Source organism: Neopelma chrysocephalum, unplaced genomic scaffold (genome assembly GCF_003984885.1).
Source record: "Neopelma chrysocephalum unplaced genomic scaffold, ASM398488v2 Primary Assembly neopelma1_65, whole genome shotgun sequence".
In the NCBI taxonomy this organism is placed as follows: domain Eukaryota; kingdom Metazoa; phylum Chordata; class Aves; order Passeriformes; family Pipridae; genus Neopelma; species Neopelma chrysocephalum.
This window is the reverse complement of record NW_020897722.1, coordinates 4176350-4202593: the sequence shown is the minus strand read 5'-3', so window position 1 is coordinate 4202593 and position 26244 is coordinate 4176350. Positions and strand designations below refer to the sequence as shown.

At 41.2% G+C, this 26244-nt stretch overlaps 1 protein-coding gene across 3 annotated transcripts in view; it reads left to right on the top strand.

The window, feature by feature from the left end:
* The window catches only part of SDK1 (sidekick cell adhesion molecule 1), a 398710-nt gene that overhangs the window by 259013 nt on the left and 113453 nt on the right, over window positions 1–26244 (top strand). For all 3 annotated transcript variants that reach the window (XM_027683614.1, XM_027683613.1, XM_027683615.1), the window contains 6 exons: window positions 1729–1831; window positions 2844–3020; window positions 11520–11656; window positions 18373–18520; window positions 19356–19496; window positions 22990–23171. In XM_027683614.1, the coding sequence (XP_027539415.1) occupies window positions 1729–1831; window positions 2844–3020; window positions 11520–11656; window positions 18373–18520; window positions 19356–19496; window positions 22990–23171 (888 nt within the window). The remainder of the gene's footprint in view (window positions 1–1728; window positions 1832–2843; window positions 3021–11519; window positions 11657–18372; window positions 18521–19355; window positions 19497–22989; window positions 23172–26244) is intronic.

Below are 26244 nucleotides of genomic sequence, written 5' to 3'. Positions count from 1 at the left end.
TGTATGATTTAATGGGAATAATGTATCTATTTTAGGAATCCCATCACAAATACCCTTTTTGTTTGTAAAATTATGCATATAAATCTCTATTTTGTGAAAGGAAGTGTATTTAAATAGAGCTTCAATCACACAATTTTACTCAGGTTTTGCTTTGGCATCTGGCATTGCAAGTCAGACCTTTTAACTGTGTGGTTAGCATGTGGGACTCTCACCGCTGCGACCCAGGTTCAATTCCCAGTCCCTCCCGGGCAGATGGAACCCATTAGCCCTGTGAGGCCATCCATCTATGAGAAGGACACTCTAAACAAACCTACGTCCTGAGGACCTCACTGCCATTGTCCAAGCTTGCTTGGCCCCAGCAGATGAACCTTAGGATTAAAGGGTGGGCTCAGTTCAGCGCAGGCTGTGTCTCACCTAAAAAATCCATTGCGCAGGCTGGAAAGGTAAAAGACCTTTCCCCAAATCTTCGTTCGTGAAGATGGGCCATTATTATTATTATGCATATTTGGCATTTGTTAATCCCAAAACTGCAAGCTGAATCAGCCACATTTTTCCTTTTGAACTTGGGAATACCTGAAAACATTACTAGTAGTAACTGTAATGTACTTGTGTCATATGGCCATCTTCTTTTTGTTTTGACAGTATGGAGTTGACAATATGGATATCAGGATGCTGTAAACTGAATGATATCCAGGTGTATGGATCAAGTAAAGGAGATCCTTCCTATTTATTCTCAAAGCTATGGTTCTTATATGTACTAAGATAGTTCCTAGTCATTTTACTGCTTCAGAGGAGGGAAAGAAAAGTGAATATAACCTAATGTTTGTGTAGCAACAGCACCATTATAAAGCCAGACGTCATGCATGGGTACATCAGGAATAATGCTAAAAATTCCATGCTGTAAGAGTCAGCTTTTGATTTTGCTGATGATTCCTTCTTGTGCATGTATGAGGTGTCTCGTGCTGATTATCTCTGCAGGGATTTGGGACTGATTAACATTATCCACATATCTTCCATACTCATCCTGGTTGTCTCCCTGCCTCGGCTGATACTATCTGCTGCTGCTCCTGCATGTTACACATAATAGAGATCTTCCACACTGGATCCCGTTGCTGTAGTTACAGCAATTATTGTGTTCTGGGGCTCCAGGAGGGGCCTGAATAAAGATGTTCTGAAATGTTTGAGTAAACAACATACCTTTCTTATGTGGAAAATTTGTCTGCTAGAAGCGCCTCTCCTTTAGCCTCTGTCCTGGATTTGATGAGATCATAGGGTGCCACTTAAGTTTCTCGTTCTTGGTCTTTTTCTAGTGCATTCTTCTCTGGGCGGGTTTTCTTTGGTTTTGTTTGTGTTTTCCCTGCTCCAAACAGTGTGACTCGTTTCCTGACTCTGTGCGTGCTCGGATTCCTTCATAACACACCACAAACATACTTGTTGCCATATGACTTTAGGGAGTTGCCCCAAGCCAAGTGAGAGTTCACACAGCTTTAGCTTCTTCTGCTCTCACCACCCTGGGCTCATGCTCGTGCCCTCTGCTGCTCTATCTCTCTGCACCCCACAGTGTGTCACCTCTCCTTGTCACAGTGACTTTAGAGGGAGGGGGAGCCTTTGCAGCAGAGGCTTGAAGAGCTTGCTTTGAATGACAAAAGCTCGGTGGCTGCTCTCTGAGTGAATATCCAAGTCAAAATGCCGCAATTTCACCTGAGCTGTGGCTTGTGCTGCTTTCAGATCGCACCTCCATCATCCGCCCTCCCGAGGACAGCACTGTGATCAAAGGAACCACAGCCACCCTGCACTGTGAGGCGACTCATGATCCCAGAATTTCAATCAGGTTGGTGGTGTCACTCCCTGTTTGTGTGGTTTATCCCGGCTTAATTTTATAATCTGTGTGAATAGCGTTAGGTGAAAAGTTTCAGGACCCCAGATTTTCACAGCAGACCCCTGATTACTGCATTATAAGGTTGTACACTGTATCATTAATCATATAAATCCCATCTTCCATTTCAGCCTTATGTATTATTTACAATGAGCTATGTTCCACTTCATGACTTCAATATAGCCTTCCATGATTTTACTGTCAAGGTTAATACACTATCAATAAAACCAACTTGTCAGAAGCCGATACTTAATGAGAGTAAAAGCCAAAGAGAAGGAATAGGATTTCAGAAGTGTTTACTCTGGGGTGCATAAAAGCCACACAAGAGATGCCCATGTTTTTGGAAATACATCAGTAACTTGGGCTTATATTCTGCTTTAACTGTATAAAGGAAAGCAAAATTTGTATGAACTATTAAAATTCATACTAGGCCATTTAGAGGAAGCTCAAAATCTTAAAATCAATTTGCCATGAACATTTATGTAGTCTGAAAGCAACATGAAAGAAACTGCAAGGGAGAGGTTGGAGGGTGCTCGAAGGGTGAACTGCAGAAAGAACTTCAGAAAGAGAAATACAGGCATAAAAATTTCGTGTACAGATAGGTAATTGTGAGACCATGGGTTATACACATCTCTGGGACATGTTGGTGTGTGATGGGCTTATGAACTTGGACATTTTTGAATACTTCACCTTATCCATATATATATATAAAATATATATATTATATATATAAATATATATAATATTGTTTATAAAATATAGAATATCTTGGTTGGAATTACTTTTCTCTTTCTGATCACTTGATCTGAAACTTAAATTGGTAAGAGGCACTGCTCCTGAAAGTAACTGTGGAGGCCTGTCCTCTTTAACACATGATGACAGAAGCTGATACCTTATAGCAGAGTTCAAATAAATCTATTTTGACATTCTTATGAGTAATCAATAACTGAAACATTGTAATACTCAGGTATCTTTGGAAGAAGGACAGTGTTGTAATAAATCCATCCAGCAGTTCCAGGATCACAGTAGAGAAAGATGGAACCCTCCTCATCAGCCAGACATGGTCAGGTGACATTGGAGATTATACCTGTGAGGTCATTTCTTCTGGAGGAAACGACTCCAGAATGGCTCGACTGGAAGTGATGTGAGTATTCCATCTTAGATAAACTCTATGCTTGATTTCAGATAACATTTTTCTAGCATTTAATTCTGGGTGCTCTGGACAGTCTGGGGTTTTTTTAGGGGAAATTAGGCCTGGTTCATTGCTAATTAAACTGCCTCGAAATGTCCTGCCCTTTGCATGCTGCCATCCTGCTTGGGCTTCCACACAGCTGGAGCCTTGGAAGTTACTCCAACTGCATCTCTCTGAATCACTACATCTGCATTTCCAGCTGGTGTGAGTGAGCTCAGGGGATAAAGATTAAGAGGTGGTGGTCCACCTGTAGTTAGTAGAAGTGGACAACCACAGGAGACTATAGAGTGTGTAGGTGGCACAAAATGGATGGGGAGAGTTGATACACTCAAGGGGAGGGCCACCATTCAGAAGGAATTAATTAGATTGAGAAATGGTCCCAGAAGAACCTTACAAAATTCAACGTGGACAAATGCAACGTCTGCATCTGGGGAGGAATAACCTTTTGCAGGAACACAGTCTGGGCACTGACCCCCTGGTAGCAGTTCTGCTGGAAAGAACCTGGGGATCTTGGTAGGCAGCAGCTGAACATGATTCAGCTGTGGACCTGTGGGCACAGAACAGGCTACGAACATCCTGGGCTGTGCTTACACAGGCAGAGCAGATTGGTGGACATGATTCCCTCCTCCTATTTGACATTTATTAGTCTACAACTAGGATACTGTCTCCAGTTTTGACTGAATAAACTGGTCTGATCTGATGGCTGACCCTGCTTTGAGCAGGAGTTTGGGCCAGAGACCTCCTGAGGTCCTTTCAAACCTGGATCCTTCTATCATCCCATGCTGTAGGGCTTTCCCATAAAGCCCAGGTGCTGCACTGTGATGCCAAGGTTTGAAAACAAGAAAACGTTTCATTCTTTTTAGTATTTTTTCTCTGTTAAACATTTATCAGAATAGCTGGTCCCTGGACAGGCATTGCTTACTCTTGCATTCTTTTGATACATCATTTTTCCGGGGGAAAAAAAATATTTTTATGTATGACTTTCTTTATTCCTACAGATCTTTAAAAATAAAAACAAGGAAATGCTTAAATTGCCATTCAATTCTGGAAAAGGATTATAAAAATGTCATTACAGGGTTCCATATTTTCTATTCCTGTCATCCCACTGGGGTGAAGTGCACTTCCGTTTTATTTTTATCACTAAAAGCAACAGCTGTGGTTTTGGTACATGTGTGGAGCAGATCAAATGAAAAAGAAGGTAATGTTTTATGTAGACTTATTTATTTATTTATTTGCTCGAGTAGTGCCGCGCGCTTTAATTGAACTAAAATTGCGTCCGTTTCTGCTGGTCATGCCTGACGTCTCTGAGAGGATGGCAACTTGTGCAGTTGGCAGTGTAATGAGTTCACCTCTGAGATTTGCTATGCAGAGGGCTGTTTGATACAGCGTTATTCTGACAGTGCCAAGGCTACATCAGATGCCCATTTTCAGAGAGCGGTCATACATTCTTTTTCTAATTAAGCGCTCCTCAGCTCTCCTCCCGGAGTGCGTTTCACTGCTGGTTTGCATCCAAGAGCACGAGACAATTCAAAATATATTGCTGCTACAGAACCACGCTCGCTCTTCTCTGAGGCGTGTTTTGAATGGAGGGCAGAAAATTACGGAGTAAAGACTGAAAAGAATGTTAAAACCTGGGCTTTGAAGCAAAGCCATAAATATGTGCTAAACACTTCAGCAGGGTGATGGTTTTTTAATCCTTAATAGCAAAAGATGCCCTGTGCAGCCCAGTACAGCACGGCAGATGTGTTTACTTGCAGTTCCCTCTTGACTGGTGAGGAGCCTTTTTATGGTCCATAAAATCTGGGCTAGAAGTTAGCTGGGAGAGGCACATCTTGTGTGCACTGCTGAGGCACCCCTGCTGTTCCAGTTGTTCTGGGTGGCTCTCCATGCACTGGGACTGGCCCTTAATCCTGTATCTCTGCTTCCTCTGATGTTCTGTTGCCGATCACCTATCACCTGTTTTTCCTGGAGGAATTAAAGAAATCTATCAGACACACTCTTTTAGAGGACTTGAGTAACTGATAAGTCACTCAATAATACCTTGAATTCTGACATTTCATTTCAAAGCAGTGCTGCAGGTAGTGCAATACTGCCAAAGAATATTGCATTTCTTTGCTGCTTTCATCATTATCGTTTGGCTCAGCAGCACAGATCTGTGAGAAGGAGAGATACATGATACAACAGGAGTGAAATGAAGAAGAAAATATGTGGAAAGAAAATGTCTGAAGTAAAGCTGAGATTGAATTCCAGCTTGTATACGAATGACAGATCTATAACATTCCCTGTTCTCCCGGATAATTCTCTTGTGCAGAACATTAACAAACAGGGCATGTACATTCCCATCGATGAGCACTTACACTTCAGTGCCTTGAGTAGCACTAATGTCAGACAAATGTTCAAAGGAGGCCTCTCAACCAATTACAGACTGGAGCAGTCACCAATGGATAATATCATACCCTACCTTGCCTTGTCTGACAACTCCAATTGTCTCTCCACCTTTTTTCCCCCAGGAACGAACATGTTCCTCCTCTACCTCTGTGCACGTCAAGAGGAATTTCCAAAGGCACAAATAAATTTGTTACTGATTTCTGTTCAAACTGATTCAATTCAAAACCATTGACCTTCAGGACGACCTTCAGTTATTTAATCTCTGAGTGGACTGGTTTTCTAATCTGTGAAAAGAAGGAAAGAAAGCTTTCATCCTTTGTCTTCCCCTGTTGAAAGACAGGCTTGGGGAGAAAGGCAGTGTTCCTAGCTGGAAGAACCTACACTGATAGCACAGCACATATGCAGTGATGGTGCAAGCAGGATGGATCATTTTTCTCAGCGGGAAAGAAGAAATAAAATATTTGAAAAGAAAAGCCAGAAAACTAATGAAGAACTTGCAAAAGTGCAGCCAAAGGTTACCTTGCTCATCAATTTTGCACTGATGGTACTTGGGCACAGAAACTAATTGCTAGTCAAGATACTCTATTCATTTGTCTTCCCTCTAAATGTGTTTATTCTTCATGTACATCACTTGATTTGATTTGCACGAGGTAAAACATTTGCGAGTGATGTTTCTCTTCTACAAGAGATAGATTTTAATTTTGTACTTACTTTTTTTTTTCTCCTACCGGAGATTCTCAGCTGCATATACAGAAACATTTGCAGGTCTTTTGGTGGTGAGCTTCTGCCTCTCTTGCATCCCTCCAAGTCATAGGATTTGATCCTGAAAGTAATTGCATGTTATGAAACATCCCAGCTTCATTTAAGCTTACTTTTATAGTCCTGTAAATACCACCCTGAAATACATATAGAGGAAAAAAGGCTCATTCCTAAAGCTGCATAAGCTGAGTTATCACAATGTATCACTCACCTGATGGGAAACTGTGCTGATTCCAGCTCAAAGTATCCTGAGGATTCTCAGTATGTATAAAATATGCAGAATTACCACTATCTATGCCTGATGATACCCACTGCTCAATATCAGCCCGTCTGCAGCCCATGCTAAAGAATCTCTTTGTTGTATGAATGTGACTGAAAAGTATGGTAATGCTGCATTGTTGGAAAATCAAAGCCCTCTACAAGCCTCTGTTATGTCACAACATATAGTAAAACCTTTTAGGCTCTTTTTCTATGCAAAAATATGGGAAGGACAATGTAATACAAAAATAGACAATTTATTCCTGGCAGCAAGTTCATCTTCTTTCAGTTCCCTTTCATCAGAGAAAGAACTATTATTGTTCTGTCTTCTTCAAAAGCAGGAGAGGGGAGCTAACCACTTACAATAAACCCCAGTGGGTTGCCAAGAATGCATAGTATTGCCTTTGTCAACCATCCATACATGAATTTTGATGCTCTTTTTACTAGAGTATTTATAATTGCTGCTTCTTCCAATTTCTTCCCAATATATCCCATAAAAAATAGCTTGATTACTAGAATTAAAATCAGTATGGCCAACATAGAGTAAGAGATCAAAATGATATCCCATTACAAATGTATCTTCATATGGATCCCATATCCCTCGGTTCCAATAGCCCACCTCTTCTCCTTTCTGCAGGGAGTGAAAGCAGGAAGAATGTCAAACTTGAAAATATATTATTCCTTCCTCACTGGAAAGAAAGCTTCTATTTATTTTTCCAAGCTCTCTATTGAGATGTCATCCAAGAAGCAAGGTTCACTGCTGAGCCTAAATGCACTTGATACTCAAAAGAGAAATATCACCCAGAAATGCACTTGGAAATAAATGCCATTGTGTCTGTTTGTCATTGAAGGTTTAGCAGAAATGTAGGTGTTTTCAGCAAAAAGAAAGCATAAAATTCAAAACCCTTTCCCATCTGTAGATTTGAGCTTGTGGTGACCAACAAAATGAAATGGGAAATAAATCTGAGTGCTCTGGAACTTGGCAACTCTTTAATTTCAAAAATTCACCCCTTTATAGACCTACGAGAGACAAAAAGCCTCAAAACTCGGGGCTGCCTTGAAAGAGTCCTTCCTGTGTTTAGAAATTGGAGAGGATTCTTTTGCGAGGGAGACTGGAAAGACCCGAGCAACAGTCGACGCGTTTCTTAATTTAAAACATTATAAACTTTTATGAGCGGAGCCATCAGGGCTGAGAGCTCTGTCAGCCCTCCTGCCTCGTCTTCTCGCCGCGTTATCGGCTGGAGCAGATGAACCACCTGCTCCTGAGCAAAACCCACGTGGTGGACCTGATTTAGGAAATCATTTCTGAAATAGGAGCAGGGCTTTTCATAAACTGACAAGAAAACTTGTTTAATCTCTTGTGCCTTTTTAGTAATCCCCTCTTCAGTCACAGTCTCTCTAATTACCTGCTGTTGGACCATTTTTCTCAGAAGTCTCTCCAAACCATGTCTGGTTTATTTTCCTCAGCAAATAGTCTGCTTTTAGCTAATTTTATAAAACGCTCTGTGTGTTTGCTGAGTGAATTTTTCAGCTGCCCTCTGGCAGTGATGAGCTGACTCAAAACATTAGGGTTTCTGTTTTGAACATGTATCATTTGCAACGGGCTAATATTTCTCTCCTAGATTGTCACAACGACTTCATGTTCTTTTCTTGCAAATCTGCTATTTTAATTGCTTTATCAGAGTCCCCTCAGGTCACCTTGGTGGCAATACCATTAACCCTGGGCTTATCTATCAATTACAGATTTTTAAAGTGTCCGTGGACATATTTTTCTATCATACAAAGTAAGTTATGGAAAACTTGCCTCCATGCAACTCTTCAGCATTAGAGGAGTGAGGTCTTCCAATATTCTATATTGAAAAACTTTCATATATTTCCTGTTTGGGGCTTCAGTGAACAAAAGAAAGATAATAATGCTAGAATTACACTGCCAGTGTCTGGTCAAGGGGTGTTGAGTGCCCTGGGTGTTATTGTACTAAACCTCATCCACTTTCATGGTGCATAAGAAGGTGAGCAGTTCTGATCTGAGGTCCTTCTCATCCTGAAAAGGGGTTGAAATTAGCATTCCCTGCAATAATTTCTTGGATGTTAGCAGCAAGGAAAAGTAATTCTCTTAAAGGAAAAATAGAAGCAATGATCTCTTTGGGGAACGTGAATATTCATGATGGTGGTACAGGTCTCATTTATCATCCCTTCCACACAGTATGTGGTAGAAAATGAGAAGGAGACAAAGTGTAAGTGCTGGCTGAAGTAGAAATTACCACTTATTAATCTCTGCTTTTGTATACTACAAAGAGAGAAGTACACTTCTGTGCTGAAATGTCTTTGTAGTTTTAAATATTTATTTCTGCCCAGGTGTGTATCTTAAGCACTTGTTCTGTCTGCCTTGAGGGACTTAAATCTGTAAGCACCATCTGTTGCTGGTTGGTGTGGACACATGGCTAAAGACTATGATATCAGTGAGAAGGTGTCCTGTATGGCTGCAGCTCATGCTGCTCAATCTCTGAACAGAAAGTGCTTGTTTCCTTCACCCTGCTGACTGATTATCATTGTCAATCTAACAGAATAATCAACTAAACCCAAATCCTGAGCAAACAAAACCCCATGTTTAAACTCAGTTTGGGTGTTAAAAGAAAAACAGGAAAGAGGGAATAACCCCTCTTCTCCAAAAGTCTTCTGAGACTTCTGTACATTAAGAAAAAGAGGCTGAGCTTTAAGTCTTGTAGCCTCTGTCTTCAAGTGAGCTGTTGATTGAGCCCTTCTAATGTATGGGAGATCAAGATTAGTAAATGCACATCCTGAAAATATCCTTAATATGTACCAGAAGTGCTTATTTACTTCCCAGAAAAGCAGCTACATGGGGATAAGTTTGCTGTGAGCTCCCCCTCAGCTGTTCCTACATTGCTACTTCTGTGACCATCATCTTCCAGAAGGAGCTGGAGCCATGACCCATCTCTGAGCTCTCCCCCACAGGGAGTGTTGATAAATGACATGGGGACTGGGACTTCAGTGAACCATGTAGCAACAAGACGTTTCACTCTTTCCTTCAGTAATTATCTCTGCCAGCTTAATCACAAAAACTTTTCCAACCAGCTTGCTTAGGACATAATGATAAATTGTAGCAGAGGTTTAATGTTTATTATAATTTAATGTTTCATTCAAAATTAAGTAGCACACTCCTGTAGTCCCTGGGTAAATGGCCATATCTTACACCCCCTCTCCACACTTTCCAGCCTTTCTCTGCTGTTCTCTCTCAGGCCAGCTGCCCTTCTACTTTGTTTCCAGGTCCCCTTCATCCCTAAACTCATCGAAAATTTTACAGTGCTGTATTCAAAATCTGCTTCCTTTGGGCCCAGCCCAAAAGTGGCCGTGTCTGAGCTGTCAGTGCGTGCCCAGATCTAAGTGGGAGCTCAGTCAGCCCAAACTCCTCACGATCAAGGCATCTCAAGCAAGTGATTTAATGAAGTTAAGATCTGAATCACACCCTGAGGTGTCATTCCATGTTTACTACAGGAAGAGCCTGGGGTCACCGTGCTGCTAATTTCGTTATGCATTTAAAGTCAAATGAGACGAGACAAGACTTTAAGTCTCAGGTTTAGCCTTAGGAAGCATCAACCCTTCTAGCCTGGAGAGAGGTGGGCAGAGAAGTGCCTTCCACTTGCGTTGCCTCATTAGCTCTGTGTTTTTCTTACCACTCCTTGGCTCTCTCAGTGATCTTTTATTTTTTTGGGTGCTAACTCCACAGTTTGTCTCCCTCAGAAACACGTAAACAAAAGCATTCGCAGTTTTAACAGAAAAATAATAAAGCTATTGTCTGGCTCTCCATATGTTCCTCAATCTTCCAGTAGAAGCCGAAATCCAGGACATATTTATTGTTCTGGCCTAAAGCCAGAGCCTGTATTTACTTTTCTGAGTGGCTGAGGAGTTGCGGTTTTTAAATAACTGTGAGCCTTCAGTACATGATACATTACACCCAGGAATTACTGTGTTTTTAAATTAAGCGTGTGAAGTACCCTTGTGGCTTTCTGCCCTGGCCAGGAGCTGTGGAAGGGTCACCCTCAGCTTTCCTGGGGAGGAGAGTGGATTGAGTGGGTAAAAACTGCCCCTCCTTGCTTTTCCTTCACTATGAGATCCTTGTCCTCCTTAGGAACAGGAGGATAAGGAGCAGAAATCATGCTCAAGTATAACGCTGAAGGGCTTTTATCTCTTAAAACACATCAGCATCGAGGGGTTGCAGCAGAATTTAGTGTTCTTACTGCACCGTGCAGCCTCCCACTTCCAGCCAATGAGTACAAATGAAATGTTTTTCCACAAATTTCCTTTATGTGGAGAAATTACACATTTTAATTGAGCTGCTGTTTTATTTTTGTTTTTTAATGTTTCATTTGGTATTTCCATGGGGTTTCTGCAGGCATTTTTGCTACATTTTCTGGTTGGGTGCTCCCAAAAAAATCCTTATTATAGGAAGGAAGGATTCTACCCATGACAGGATAAGCCTGAATCCGCAAGTAAATCAAGCTGTTCTGTAGCCTAAGAATACATATGGTAATTTTGATTAGTAGCTCTGTGTGGATAGTGTCAATGTCTTCTGCTTCCTTGAGTATGAAAAATTCCATGTTAAATCATATCTCCCATGTGTTTTACTGTTTATACGTATTATGGCTGTCACATTGCTGGGACATCATTGTAAGAAGGGAGAAAAAGTGAGAGAGGAAATTTATTGACCAAGTTGCTCAGTCACAAACCGTATGAAAATTGGCTTTTTTCCACATTTAGCAACATTTCCATTAGCTGTTCTAAGCATCAGCCTTGGGACTTTCAGCATAAATTATTTTTTTTCCCCCTCAAATAGGATAAAATTGTGAAGAACTCAGAGATGTCTTTCATTTATTTAATTGTACAATAGCTGCTGGTGGTTTTATATCTATCATCGTACAAGGCTGGTGTCATCTGCCTTTAACTGCCTGTAAGACTGTAGCTGAATGAAATGTAGATTAATTTTTCTGTGCTGTTTTTTTTTTTCTCCCTTTCTCTTTTCCTTGACAGTGAGCTGCCTCATTCCCCTCAGAATCTTCTGGCCACTCTGAATTCCTCCCACAGCCGGAGCGTGATGCTCTCCTGGGTGCGCCCCTTTGATGGGAACAGCCCCGTGCTCTACTACGTGGTCGAGCTCTCTGAGAACAGTAAGTAAAGTCAGATGTATTTCAACCTCACGTTGTTCTTAATTATTCAGACTCGCCTTTTACCGGAGCTGCTAACAAAATACTGCTGTAGTTTGCTAAATGAGAGACATCACTCACAAAGGGGACGCTCTGGGTTTTTAAACTCAGCTCTTTGCACGCTGAAAGGGTGAGACAACAAAGAAGCCTGAGATGGTGAAATTGTTATACAGGAAAGGCTTAGTTCCACCTCCAGTGTTGCCAGCCAGACTTGAGGCACAACAGCTCACTCTTCAGTGCTGTAAACCAACAGTAATCTGTTTCTTCCCATTGTTGTCTTTTTCTCCAATTTCTTAGATATCTTGATGCATTCAGGGCTCCAATTTCACCTCAAAGTTGCAGGCAGGGTGATAATACAAGGAACTGGTGGTCTGTCAAAGGAAAAAACTTGGATGTCAGTAGGAGCTACTGTCTTACCTGTATATGGGCTCATATATTTTCTCTGCTTTCCCTAGATTATCATTTTACATTGTTCTTTTAGGTAGGTGGTTGAGGATGCTTAAGTGTGAGGTATCCAGATGTCTTCCTGGGTTACAAACCTGGCCATCGTGAATTGCCACTTCTCCCAGGTTTATCATGCTCTGTGCCTGGGCCTCCGTGGCTCTCAGTTTGCAAGGTTATTCAGGGACATTGCTAATGCCTCCTTAGGAGTTGATGGAAATATGAGGTTATATGGAAATCGGTCACCTTGGCAATACTTTCTAATCTCTGTCACCCTAGGAGCTGGAAATCCAAGCTGAACAATTGATTCTTGATGAAAAAATTAAGAGCATCACTTTTTCTGACATGTGGAAATTAGTCACTGCATAACTGAACGTGAAGCAATCCTGATTTCTGATTATCTAGAGAGCAGCAGCTTGTTTTGCCACACAGAGAGCCTGAGAGGAAACTTGGGCTTCAGATCACATACAACCCTTTTTCTTTGCAGGCTGAAGTGCATAACTTTTCAGATGTGGAGGTCTCAGAACTGATGATCTTGACAACTGTTAAGCAAAGTGCAGGTTTCTAATCCAAGCAGAAATCCGAAGTCATGCCCGGAACTACTGTCCTTAAAATAGTTCTTTTCAAGCAAAGACTCCTGATCTTTTTGTAATGAATGACTAAGAAAAAACAGTGTCCTGCACTCCCCCTCTACCTTTTTATCACCACCTTCCTTTTTATTTTCACTCTTCTCTCCTTTCCTCCTGTTGACTACAAGCAAGTAATTGCCTTTTTACTTTTCCTTCCCTGTTCTTTCACCCAAGGATGAAACATCCTTGTGTTTCTTGTTTTCCAGTGGCTTTGACAATGACAAGCCAGAGAACTCCTAGTCTGGGAGCACAACACCAAAGGTCCTAGGGCTGTATTTACACAGACACAGCACAGAGCTGGCAAAACATGTGAACCTGGGTCCTGCAGTGGGCTGCACTGGCTGGGTAGAGTCCCTAAAAGAAGAGGTGCAGTTCACTCAGTGCCAGGAGAATCATGGAATTGCTTGAGTTGGAAGGGACCTTAAAGATCATCTCGTTCCATCATCCATCTTGTGTCATGGAGAGTTTGAAGACCTTTCAAGTCCCTTTCTAGCAAGGATGCCTTGCAGTTGTATAGCAACGGGGTAAATGTGCTGTCGTTTTATAATTTTATAATTAATTCACTGGAATTTGTCAAAGGCTCAGCGAAAATCAACAGTAATTCTTTGGAAATCGTGCAGACAATCCCTCAGAACTCCACAGGATGCTGTGAACCATTGCTCACTCCACGATAGATAAAATAATTTTGGCTGATGGCATTGCAATCTGCCACTGAGAGGGTCTCATTATCCCAAATCCCAGGTATATGTACTTCAGCAGCTTGCAGCTGCAAAAGCCAGCCACACACCGGGTTTGCTGTGAATTGAGCATCTTAACTCCCAGATATACTCTAGGTCTTGCTGTCCTTTAAATTTTTGTCTTTATTTACTTTGCTTATATGTGCAGTGTGCAAATGGCTACCCACAGAAGTAGGACTTGAATATTCCCTTGAATATTCCACTCTTGCTGTGCTCTCTCATTTCTTATATTCTTGCTCAGCTTTACAGATGCCAACAGAATAGCACAACATCATCAGTGACTTCGGTTTGGAAAGCTGACTGTAACGTCTGCATATTGTCACCGTCTTGGTTTGGTTTTTATTTTCCTGAAGTTTGTTTTTCAGAGTTATTTTGATCTCAGTGGGGTGTGGTTAATATTTAGTTTCTCCAGACCTCCTACGCCTCTGGAAAACCACCACCTTCCCTTTGTTCCCACCCTTCCCAAGCGCCGTTTGTGAACGAAGCTGACGTTTGATCTTTTGTGGGTATAGTTTGGTCTGATAGGACTGTGCAGGAGCTCTCTTTGCTTTTCAAAGACAATTTCCTTTTGGGTTTTGTGCTGCAGAAAGAGAGACTGCCAGGGAGGAGGTGGACACCCTCCATGAGCTCCTGTGCCAGCGTCGAGAGCTCTGTCACTGTCACAGCAGCACAAAACACAATGTGCTTCACATCCCAATCCCCCTTGGCTTTCACACGTGTGAAGGGTAGGGAGGGACATCAGAATTATGATTTATTTTCCAGTTAGCAAAGCTGCACAGAAGACTTTGTTGTTAGTTCTGTGGAGTTTGAATATGCGGGGTTTGCTTTGCAGTCACAGCTGCCAAAACATAGCCTTGTTTTGTTCCTTTTTTTTTTAACTGTTTTGCTTCGGATAATCTTCTGATAGCTTTAGGATCCATTGTAGGTTTTGAAGCACGTACCATAAATGAATACACAATAACAATATCTGTTGCAGAGGAATAGCTGAAGAGGGTTCAAAATAATGAGTATGAATTTCAGGGGTTTAATTACTAGCTGCATTAGAGAGAGGCGTGTCACTCCACCTGGCATGGATTAGAACTCCTTTTCATTAATATCAATTCAGTAAAGAGATATAAAAACCTTATTTTAATTAGAGGGGAAAAAACAGTGGCAGATCGTGCACATAAATTGCTGGAAATATGAACGACTCTAGCCACCTAATTTTTAAAATGAATGTATTTGGCACAATGCAATAATTCTCAAATTACAAGTATTCACAGTAGACTGTGTCTGTGGGTGACTTGAGACATATGGCCTTAAACATTTGGGGGCAAATTTATAATCTAATTTGAAAAACACAGTTCCAGGGAAACAGAGTCATTAAGTATTCCTGCCCACACAGAGCCAAGAATGTGAACCTTGATTTGAAATAGGATTTTCAAATAAATAGTACCATGCATTGCTGTCATTTGCACTAATATAATTTTGGATGTTTCATGACCTGTTTAGCCCCTGTTGTGATTATACCCAGGAATTCCAATGAAGTCTCTTCTTCGTGTTAGAAGGGGATATGCTTAATTTTATTCCAGAGAGGTTTAGACTTAAGGAATTAATCAAAAAATATTCTGAATAGGCTTTTAACTGAAGAAATGAATTAAGACTTAAAGAATTCTGCTGAGTACAATTAAGATAAAAGCCCGTTTTTGTTTTATTGTATTCTGGGATATCTGTGCTGTGTGATGTAATGATATAACTCAGATTCATCACATTGTGCCAATAAAGAGATAATAAAAGCTCCCGTGAAAAGCATCTGTACATGCTTAACTTAAAACCTATGAATTGTCATCCTGAATTTGGTAGGAATATTCAAGTGGCAAAAACTTAAAACATTGATAAACCATTGCAAAAATCAAAGTAAAACTGTTTGTTACAATTGTGACTCAAATCTAAACAGGTTAATGTTAAGATAGTTTTTCTCAGGGCACTGGTAGTCCTTGTTTAAGTCCTACCAAACAAAGGATGAACCACCTAGCTTTTATGTGGATTTTTTGCAATATCATTTTGTTATGAAGGTTTGAAAGATGAATTTAGTGAACTCCAGCAGTACAGCAAATTCCAATACTACCCATCTCTGCAAAACCCCCTGGAGATGGAAGGAGATGGAAATGTGCTCCAAACCTGCAAAAATCAGCTTTCTGCAGTAGATCTAATCTGTAATATCAAATTAGAAATGATTTTTGAGGAATTTGCAATTAATGCATGAACTGAAAGGTAGATGGGGAAATACAGAAGCAACACCTCTCAGCCAGTAACCAGAGTTACTGAACGCATCACAAGCGCATCCAAAAATTCTTGACAGATCAAAAGTAATTTCTAAAACCCCACCATGACGTTGTAAACTAGAGAGCGGCCTGTGAGATTCTTCATTTCCAATAAATGAACTTGCAGAGGCAATCAGAGTTAATTCAAAATACCCAATATCCCTAAGACAGCTAAACATGGAAGTTGTTCAGACAGTAGCAATTACAGGGGAAGAGCAAGCAGAGCCCAGAGTACGTTCTGGGCAGCTTAAGTTAAATGAAGGATTAGCACAGCCTGTTCACTCTAACAGAGGCTTATTTAATAGTTTGACCTGGCAAGTCTTTTGTCACCATGGAGCTTCTCCAGGCTTCCTGGGACAGGTGAGTGACAGCCATCCCTGGAGGAGAGGAGAGTTGGTGTTGAAAATTTTATGGCATGTTTCCAGTGTCAGAACTGTTTTTCTCTCCAGTAAAACGAGCTTCTGCACAATTCTGGGGTTTGTTGTTGCGTGGCTAAAGAGGGAGATGAGTTTTTTGAAGTGTTTTGTTTATTGATTGTCAAAAAAAAAAGGACTTGACATTTAAATTTTAAAGATACTCTGCACACTCACTGTATCCACTGCTCTGTGAGTGAGCAAATGCTCCCCAAACTACCCTCCTTTACGAATCAGAGCGCCCAGGAGATGAATAGGCTTCGTTTATATTAGTTTTCAGTTTAATCTCTCTTCCTGCCAGATCTTTTATCTTCCACCAGGAGAGGAAAAAGAATTAATAAAGTATTCTACAGATGCAGCATATAAACAGAGCAAAGCCCCAAGGTGCTGAGGAGATTAATAGGGCCTGTTGTTGAATCAAACTGCTCACTACATTGAGCTGCTTGGGTTAAGCACTCTCAGGTGGTGTTTACACTAGCAGTAAACAAATGAAATGCTCTAGGAAACGGACCACTGCCCAAGTAGCTCATACAAGGGTGTTTCACTCTCCTGTTGGTGTCTGCTCTTCCATTTTCCTCAGGAAGGCTGCTTCAGGCAACAGACTAGGTCAGCCATACCTTAACTTCAGCTTACTTTGATTTGTTATTGTGCACTCTGACTTTAACAAGGTTGGTTGTGAAGTCTTAAGGGAGGAAGCTTGAGAAAATTCAGAAGGAACTAGAGTGCAAAAAAACTCCTAAGCAATGCTTTTCTGGATAGCACAGGTGTGTTCCTCTAAGCGTTTTCTAAGAGAAATTCAATGTTCAACTAAGATAAATTGGCATCAAGATCTTGCAGCCAAAGTGACTGTTGCTAAATCAACAACTGGCAAGGACAGAACTTGACTGCTGTGCAAATGTCCTTCTCCAGCATTCCCAGTATTCTGCTGTGTCAGTTTTCCTGCTAAAAAAGACTTTGTTCTGGCAAAGCCATTTCTGGAATAAATACATTTGGAGTAACTCAAAGATGCAGTGTTTATAGCCCAAATGGCATCATACCCTGGAGGACTTAAACTTGCTAAGGAATCTGCCAGAAAAGCGCTAAATTAGTGGTTTCTGCCTTGGTGTGAATTTTAGCAGCCTTCCACATTTGGGACATCTCATCTTCATTTTCAGGCAGACGTTGAGGTGACCTGCCAGGAGCCACGATGCACTTCTGATGAGCAACGTGCACAGATAACAGTGCCAAAATCTACAGCTAGCTCCTCAGCAATTTCCAGAAGTGTTAGTAATTTTGAGCAGGGAGCATGAAAACAGCTGGTATTATTTAAAAACTGAACAAATCTTTAAATTGGCTGATTCCATTGCTGTAGTGTTGCAACACAGACCAAATGTCACCTCTCCCTCACTATTTCAGCCATGACTTCAGGGGGAATTTGTGACACCAGGCTGTGGAGAAGAGAAGTCAGAATATTTAATTTTCAACATGTTTAATTTCTGACCTCTTTGAAAACTTGAAAATGTAATTTGGGTATCAGAGGAGCTCGGTGTGGAACTGACAACCAGGGTTTTATAGCACTGCCAGGGCTGTTTCTACCAGGGAATTTTCCTAGGACAATTAGACTCAATGCTGAATTCTATCACTAGGAAAAAAAAAAGATTCAGACATGTAGAATCCACAGCAGAAGCTTTCTCAGGTCTTACAGCAAAAGGCTGATTTGGCAGAGAGAGTCACGCTTCTACACCTGCTTGCAAGCTGGGGAGGAAGATATTCCAAACCGACCATGAAATTCATTAGAGTCCTTCCACCAGAGCCACTCATGGGTGTGGTGGTGTGATGGCCTGCCAAACAGATGGGTTGTGAAATACACAGCCCATCTGTCTTTATCATGCTTGTTTCCTCTTTTATTAAAATGTTAATGAATATAGTTTTTATTTATTATGCCATGACATGTGCAGCATCACTTTCCACTAGACAAATGTGCAATCTGCATAACCGTGTGGGCTGACAGGAAGGTTTCTTCTGCTGAAAAGAAACTTCTTCCCAAAGTTCCTCTGATGAAAACAAGCTCAAGAGCTCTGAGCAGTCAGAGGCTTTTTCTCACTTCTGCAGGGCTTTTGACAAGCACTTCCATATTTTTATTTTTTTTTTAATTTCACATGTTAATTATTCCAACAGACTCTCCCTGGAAGGTTCACCTCTCAAACCTTGACCCCAAGATGACCAGTGTCACCGTGAGTGGACTCACCCCAGCCCGGACCTACCAGTTCAGGGTGTGTGCAGTCAACCAGGTGGGAAAGGGCCAGTACAGCACTGAGACCAGCAGGTACAGTAACAATCAATATTTGTGTGCTAAAGGTGCAGTACCCTGCAGTTATTGGGAGGAAAAAAACGCTGGTTGTGAATGAATGGATCAAATATCTTTGGGGAGTGGGGCAGTTGGCATTACCCAGGCCTCTGCAGCCAGCAGTGATTGGTGATGATGGCAGTGAGGTCATGCAGGAGATCAGCACACGATGGCAGAGGTGTCTTCATGCTTCCAGAATATCAGTTGAGCAGAATCTTGGAAATAATTTTTTGCTCTTGTGCTAAGCCCCAGCAGTTAGCCTGGGCAGGAGTACAGCATCCACCCTGTCATCACAATGCCACTTCTGGAACTCACCCAGAGGTGACATAGAAGGATGGCTTCATCAGACTTAGTTTCAAATGCATCCCCCTTCTTCTGTGAACCAAGGCTTGCTGCGAGCTTGAATTGCAGAACAGCTGAACTCTAAATGGCTTTTTCAAAATGTAGGAGTTTGATATGAAAAATATTGAAAGAGCTGAAAGAAACAATTTCGAAGGAGTCACAGACACTGGACCTGAGCTCTTACTCATTCAGGCTTGTAATCTTTTTAAAGAGTTGTAGCAGCCTGGGTGATTCAGAGAGAATAGGGTTACCTCAGCTGTCTGTCTTGTTGCTTGCTTAACTGATTTCCCATTATGTTGATTTGTTGTAACTATTTCATGCATGTCTTCAGCAGTTTGATCAGTGTTATATTTCTTTCTAGTCGTCAGACTGTGATAAAAGAAATTGGTTCACTTGGGCTGGATACAGGAAGTAGAAGTATTATTTGTGATTTATTTCAACACTCATGTCCATCACATTCTTTTGTACTCAGGTTGATGTTACCAGAGGAGCCCCCCAGTGCCCCACCAAAAAACATAGTGGCCAGTGGACGAACCAATCAGTCTATTATGGTCCAGTGGCAGCCTCCTCCTGAGAGTGAGCATAATGGAGTTCTTCATGGGTACATCCTAAGGTAAGTGCTTTCCTAACCTGGAAAGTCCAGAGGTTGGTCCGAGTGTGCACGAGGGAATTCAAACAGTGTGACTTAAGAGTGTAATTAAAAACTATCTCTAAAAATTTGTCTCATTAAATGCATTAGTTATTATTTGCAAATGCTGTGGCTGCCTTGGTTTGTTAAATATGAGAGAGGGGTCACAAGGGTGAAGGCACTTAAATTCTGGCCTGTCTGTACTAGAGAGTCAGTGAGCTGGGAGCTCCCTTAGCTGCTCCAAATGCACTGCCTGAGTGGACCAGCTCCCTACGGAGAATCACAACATCCAGATAGCTTTTTTCCATATTCAAAGGGAATTGAAGCACCAAGTACTAGAAGTGTTCATGTGGGAAGCTGGTACAGTGCAGCCTATGCAGATGTACATTTGCTTATTACAATCTCAGCTTCCTGCTCGAAAGGTTAATTAAATTTATCAAAGACACAACAGGGCTCCTGCCCTACGGAGGAGCAACAAAAGAATCAATAAACTTCAGTTTTGTGCCAAACAAAATGGAGAGAGGGAATGACAGGTCAGATGCTTCATGGCAGACCTTGATTTGGTTTTGAAAATCAGCCAGTTGGGTAAGATTCTTTCAGCCCCATTGCTGTTTATTAATGAGAAACACATTCAGGCAGGTAACTGGGAATCCTGAATACATCCAGTCTCTCTGCTTGCACAGGACTCATTGTGTTGGAAAGGGTGTTGCCACACTGTGACTCTTTGCAGAGCATTTCCCTTCTGTAATTTTTTGGGACTCAGTATTCATTCCTACCCAATTCAACTACAGTTTACTGCTCATTTGGCATCCTACATATCCTGTAGTGGCAGCAGCCAGCTAGGGCCACACCTCTAGTGAGGGAGGCATTATCTAAATTAGAGTTTTTGTGGGAAACTCCCAGCCACTGACATAGTTCCAAGTGATGGTTGCAGCCTCTGTGGGCAGGCTGCTGACATTTTTAATACAGTGTCCTCCAGAACTGTAAAAGATAACTAAATGCTACAGTTTAAATGCCAACATCCTGTTCATGCTGTGCTCCTACTTTTGCTGGCATGGATGGAAAGGCTTTTGTTATGTTAAGAGCATTGGTGAGCTCCCAAAACTGTGCTGGAAAGTTCCTTCTCTCTGCAGGCAGAGTTGAAGTCTGTTAATCTTCCTGTCACCTGCACAGACCTGCTAACACTGGTGAGCCACCTGTACAAGTGCCTGTTTGTGCAAGTTTTTAGAGCTGGACTCAGTTTGGAAGCTGTGCCAGCCATCACTGACAGGTGGGGAAAGGTGTTTTAAGTTCTCCCTATGGATAGAACCTTGTCCTGAGCCTCGGGTACCCATTTGCACGGGGTACAAATGTTCTTTCCTTCAAACTGGTCCTTAGATATTCCCAGTGAGTCTTTCCCAGTCTCAGCATTAAGTCCTTTAGAAAGCAATCCCATAGCCTCCTACTTCTGGCAATCTGTGCTGTTTTCTCCATAGACCATTTTCAATAATGTTTAACTTTAGTATTTTCTACATCATCTATCAGCGCAATTGATCCCTGTCCTTGCCATAACGTCTCTTTCCATTTTAATAGTGATCATATTCATTATGCTCAAATTGTGAACATTTTTGATGTCTGCGTGCTTTGTCTTGACTACAGAGCAGAGAAACCATTTATTCAACAGGAATTTAAGATTATCACATAAAAGCACAACTGTCCCAGGTAATAAACCAGGCAGTTCTTCCAAGTCGAATTGTGTGGTCACAGCAATATGCACTGAAGGAAAGCCTTTCTGCACTGATTTCTGTAGGATTAGGCTGTAGCAGAATGAAAAGCACCAGGCATCCCAGAGACCCAAAGCTCAAGACATTCGAGATACTAAATTGATGGAACACCTGATCTTTAAAAGTGAAGGTGCACTGCACAAGTCATATGGAGTGTACATCAAAGTCTATGGTGAGAAAAATCGTGAAGACATGACATTTCTGAACTGGCCTCCTTCCTCTGCCCTTTTTCTCACTGCCACTATTGCATTTAGAGGTCTGCCATGCTAACAGCATAACAGATTAAATCACAGGAGCCCTCCACGCCTTGTCTGCTACGTATGAGACAAAACATTGCTGCACTAAGAACTGACCTTGCCAGGGAGCGTAAACCCTGCACAGGAGGCAAAAGAGAGAGAAAGGGGGATATTGCACAGAGCAGAGGAAGATCAACACGTTCAGTAAACTCAACTGAGGGCTGATATTTATTTCCATTTGTATTTCATAAATGGAATAACAGCAGTGTAGTGTTACAGATATTAAATGTGCTAAAATATGATCAGGCAAGGAGCTCCTCGGAAGAAAATAGAGGTGTTGTCAGAGATTGGGAACTGATCTCTCTATAGGAAGACTTTGGAACAAAAATCTGTGTCAAAATACATGAAGTTGTCTAGTCATAAACTGCACCAATTTAACCTAGATGAATTTAAAATCTGACTGTAAGACATCACTGAAATTGTTCTGTGTCAATAGATTGCAGTGAAGCAAAGGATGACTAAGAGTGCGTAAAAGTTGGTTGTGTGGTGAATAAAAATACAGATGTTTCCATATTTGTCTTATTCATAGAATAGTAATGTCTTGTGTCCCTTATTTGGCCTCTGGTTTTCTGATTTTTTTTGTGAATTAGCTTATTATAAGCATCCACTGTACCACTTTCTGAAAGAAAGGAAAACAAACAGTATTATTCACATTCACAGATTTGCAAGGTTTGTTTGTTTTCTATAATTTAGTTCTTCTCTATAGTTTCTTGGCCTGAAGAGACACATCAAAGGGGCTCTGTTTTCTCGAGTACAGTTTGTACATGGGAAAATATATTCAGCGTTTCAGCTTCTCATGTCTGAGCAGAAAGTTTGTCAGGATATTTACCACCCATCTGTATTTGGCACAGCCCTTCTCCTGGGACTCCAATGCTTACCCAACCCTTCAGTCTCAACTGTATTCCATCCTTATTTTAAGCATTCTGTGAGGTAAATCCTGGTGGAAGGCAGAGATGCCAATGCCTGTGATTCCAGAAGGTCAGAGCCCTCTGAGCTTTTCCTTTTCAGATTTCAGAGGAGAAGGAAAAAAACATTTCTCAAGCTGATTTACAGCAGCACTCTGATAAAATCACATCTGGGCTATTTTTTGTACTAAATCATAGCTTTTACTAGACAAGCCACATTTAAAAAGCTGTAATTTTTCTGCAACCATAAAACAGGATAAAATACCCGTTTTGTTTAGCCCTGAGCCTGTAATCTAAGTGAGATCAGATTATAAATACTATAGCAGTCAAACATGATATGGTCTTATCAGGAGCTACTCTGTTCTTTCTGATTATTTTTCATTATTCTTTGTATAATTCTGCTGTAAAACTTTGCATATTGCCTCTTCACAAAGGGAGCTGTTTTGCCAATCAGGGTATTTGCTTTAACTGATACCATCTAATTAACTAGCTAATTTTTCTCCCCATATGGTAGGTATCGCCTGGCCGGCCTCCCTGGAGAATACCAGTATAAGAACATCACCAGTGCAGAAATCAATTACTGCTTAGTGAAAGACCTGATCATTTGGACCCAGTATGAAATCCAGGTGGCATCTTACAACGGAGCTGGGCTGGGAGCCTTCAGCAGACCCGTGACAGAGTACACTTTGCAGGGAGGTGAGCAAATGAGACCAATATCTCCATTCTATTTCCAGTTTATGGCACAGTTTCCTTAGGAGATGTGCCGTCTGGTTGTCCCACCTAACAGCTTGTGAAATGAATGGTCATTTCAGTCATATTTGATGGACAGCTTGGAGTAGGAAACACCTGCACATTTCAAATGCCTGAGCAGAGACAAGTCGCTGCTTCTGTCTCTGTTGTAGGAAAAGTTCTGAGTGAATTCCAAAATTATCTGTTTTTTGTTGACCCTCATAATGACATGTTGCCACACTTGCAGATCAGAGTCAGCTGCAGCATAAGTAATAAATAGAAATGCTGACGAGAGTGGGGTCCTGGGGAATGGATTTATAGGACCTGTGACAGGCAGGGGCTGAGGTTACTCTGCCAGGAGAGTTAGAGAAAATATGACAGGGAATTGGTTTTATCATGGCCAAGATATGCAATATGCTGCATATGCAATATGGGAGACAGAGGCAGAGTAAACCAACTGTGTTAGTTCTGATAATCACAGAATACCTTGTTTTAGAAATATGGAATAAGTTGTAAGGAAAGTGCAGGGAGGGAAATACAGCCTTTGGAGACAGTGTTCTGAAGCATTTCAGGAATGGTGCAGACATTTGCAAAGAGGAAGATAAAATGATCTGTAAAGCCCTGATTTTTATGCTACAGCTCCTCCACACCTTTCTAAGTGCTTTAAGAAGAGTATAAATTACATCAACAAAAGGATATGTAGTTACTTTTTACAACCAGTGTAAGGCATGTTTACACCTCTAGATTGGTATAAAAATCTGTAGGGTAATTAAGTACCAGGCCCTTAAAGCTTTCATATATTCCCATAATTGCAGGGTTGTACTGGATGCTGAGCACTGGACAGTACATGGGCTCTACTTCATTGGACGTGAAACAATTACACTGTTTTAAAAACTTGCAGATTTATAGTACATCAGTTAATTTTCAATCTGTGAAGAATATGTAGTTGTTTGCTAATTGTTGCTGGGAGTACTTTATAACATGATTAGATACAGTTTGAGGTGTGGGAAGATCTTTAAGAAAAGATTATTCATATGCAACACTAATTAACTACAACAATTAAAGGAAGAACTATCTATATTTTTTCTTAGGGCATGTGAAGTCTCATAGTTTAGAGGAGCCTCAACACACTCAACCTCATTCTAGAAGTATTTATAGCAGACCTTGAAATGTTTTTCTTAAAGTCTTCTCCTTGCAGCCAGGATTAATGTTTTCTATCCCACTAAAGACCCGATCTCTGCAGAGAATTGGTTTGCACACAGAATTTGAATCTCTTTTGTGAATATGCTTGTAATTCATTACTTTGTTTATTTGCACATTTTAAGCTATCATAGCACCTTAACCTTCCATCCATTAAGGCTCAGGTTTGGACTTCACACTCTTTTTTCTTAAACCCTGTAATTGACTCTAATTTCCCTGGATATTATGTGCTGTTATTATCATCCTTTATTGATTGGCTGTCTGTTGTCATTTATAAGGATATAAATCCTCTGTTATAAATTAGCTGTAGTCAGTCCTGCATTCATATTAATCAGGAAGGGTGTTTAGACTGCAGGCCAACCTGCAGTGGCCTGTTTGTCTTTATGTAGTTCCTGAATGCTCAGTGCTGGGTAGAAGAAAAACTGGGTATTTCTCATTTATTTTATATATCAGTATTTTCTAATAGCTGTAAATAACTGCTTCGTGGATGCTGCCATCTCCTAATGAATGCTTTGCTGGGTTTCTGTGCAAATCACCAAAGGCATAAGGCCTGTTCTATAAAGAGTTTGAAGCCTTTCTACATTTAGAACTGAAGAGGGAGACTGGTTGATATCAGTATCATTTGACACTGGATTAATATCAAGTCTTCATATATCATATGCTACTGTCTGAAACTCTGCTCCTTTATGGGAGTTGGGAAAAGACAGGAAAAGCCAGTGACTGTTTCTTGCTCCAGAATGTCCTTCCTAAACCGAACCAGGAGGAGTAAGAAAACGCTATGTGTAAAACTGCCTTGTAAATCATATTCTGATTTTAATATGAGCAGAGATAAATGTCAAAGACACACACTCCCATCCATCCCCCTCTCCTACTACCAGCACCGCTGCCTCTGTTCTGACAGGCATTAAATGATGTGAGCTCTGCTGGCAAGAACCTGTCTGTCTGCAGATGAAAAATACCTGCACCACCTCACACTAATCAAGCGTGCTCTGCACTCAGACCCTGGGAGGAAATGAACCCCGGGAGCAGATCAACCCATTGGCAGGAGCACATCAGCATATTGGCATCTTTGTCATAGGGGGTATTGACTGGCCATATAAGCTGTGGATTTATACCAGAAGCTAGTCTATTAATCCCTTATTAGTCCTCTGGCATTGCTTTAGCCACTGAAAACTAATCAGCTACTCAAAGCTCATCAAAAATCACCAACTGGTAGAATGCAGCCAAACTCACGAGATGCTGAGGGATCTAAACTTGTAGGCAACTGATGCATAATGTCAGATAAAATGTCAGAAAGACTTACTGGCAAAGCACTGAACATCCAAGCACTGGGGTCAGGCAGGTTGACTGTCTCTAAAATCTTGAAAGTCCTTTCAGAGTGATATTCAGCCTAATCCTTTGATGCTGTGTATATATAGGTCTTCCTTCATCAGTTTCTCCAGCTGTTCTTTGCTTTGATGTTACTTTTCACAGGGATTTTTGCCAGCCTTCTGCATAGGGCAATTTTACTTATTTAAACAGTGTCCTGCAGGACTTTTCATTGCCAGGTGAAAAATTGAAGTTTGCGAATACCTTTTCATGTAAGAATAGCTTTGTGAGAGGTATAAACATCTTTCTGTGGTGACTGCATTGTTTCTGCTCTGTGCTGTTGGACAGGTTTACCTTTTTCTTCAGGTTGATTTGATAAAACAGCAGCTTCTGTCCTTTACTTCGGGTCTGTCCCTTTTATCTCACTAGTGTGAGTATTTCTGAACTTCCCTCTCTTTGAAAAACTCCCACTGCACCTTAGATTTAGGCAGGGCACAGTTTACAAGGAGAGACATCACTTCCATCAGCCTCT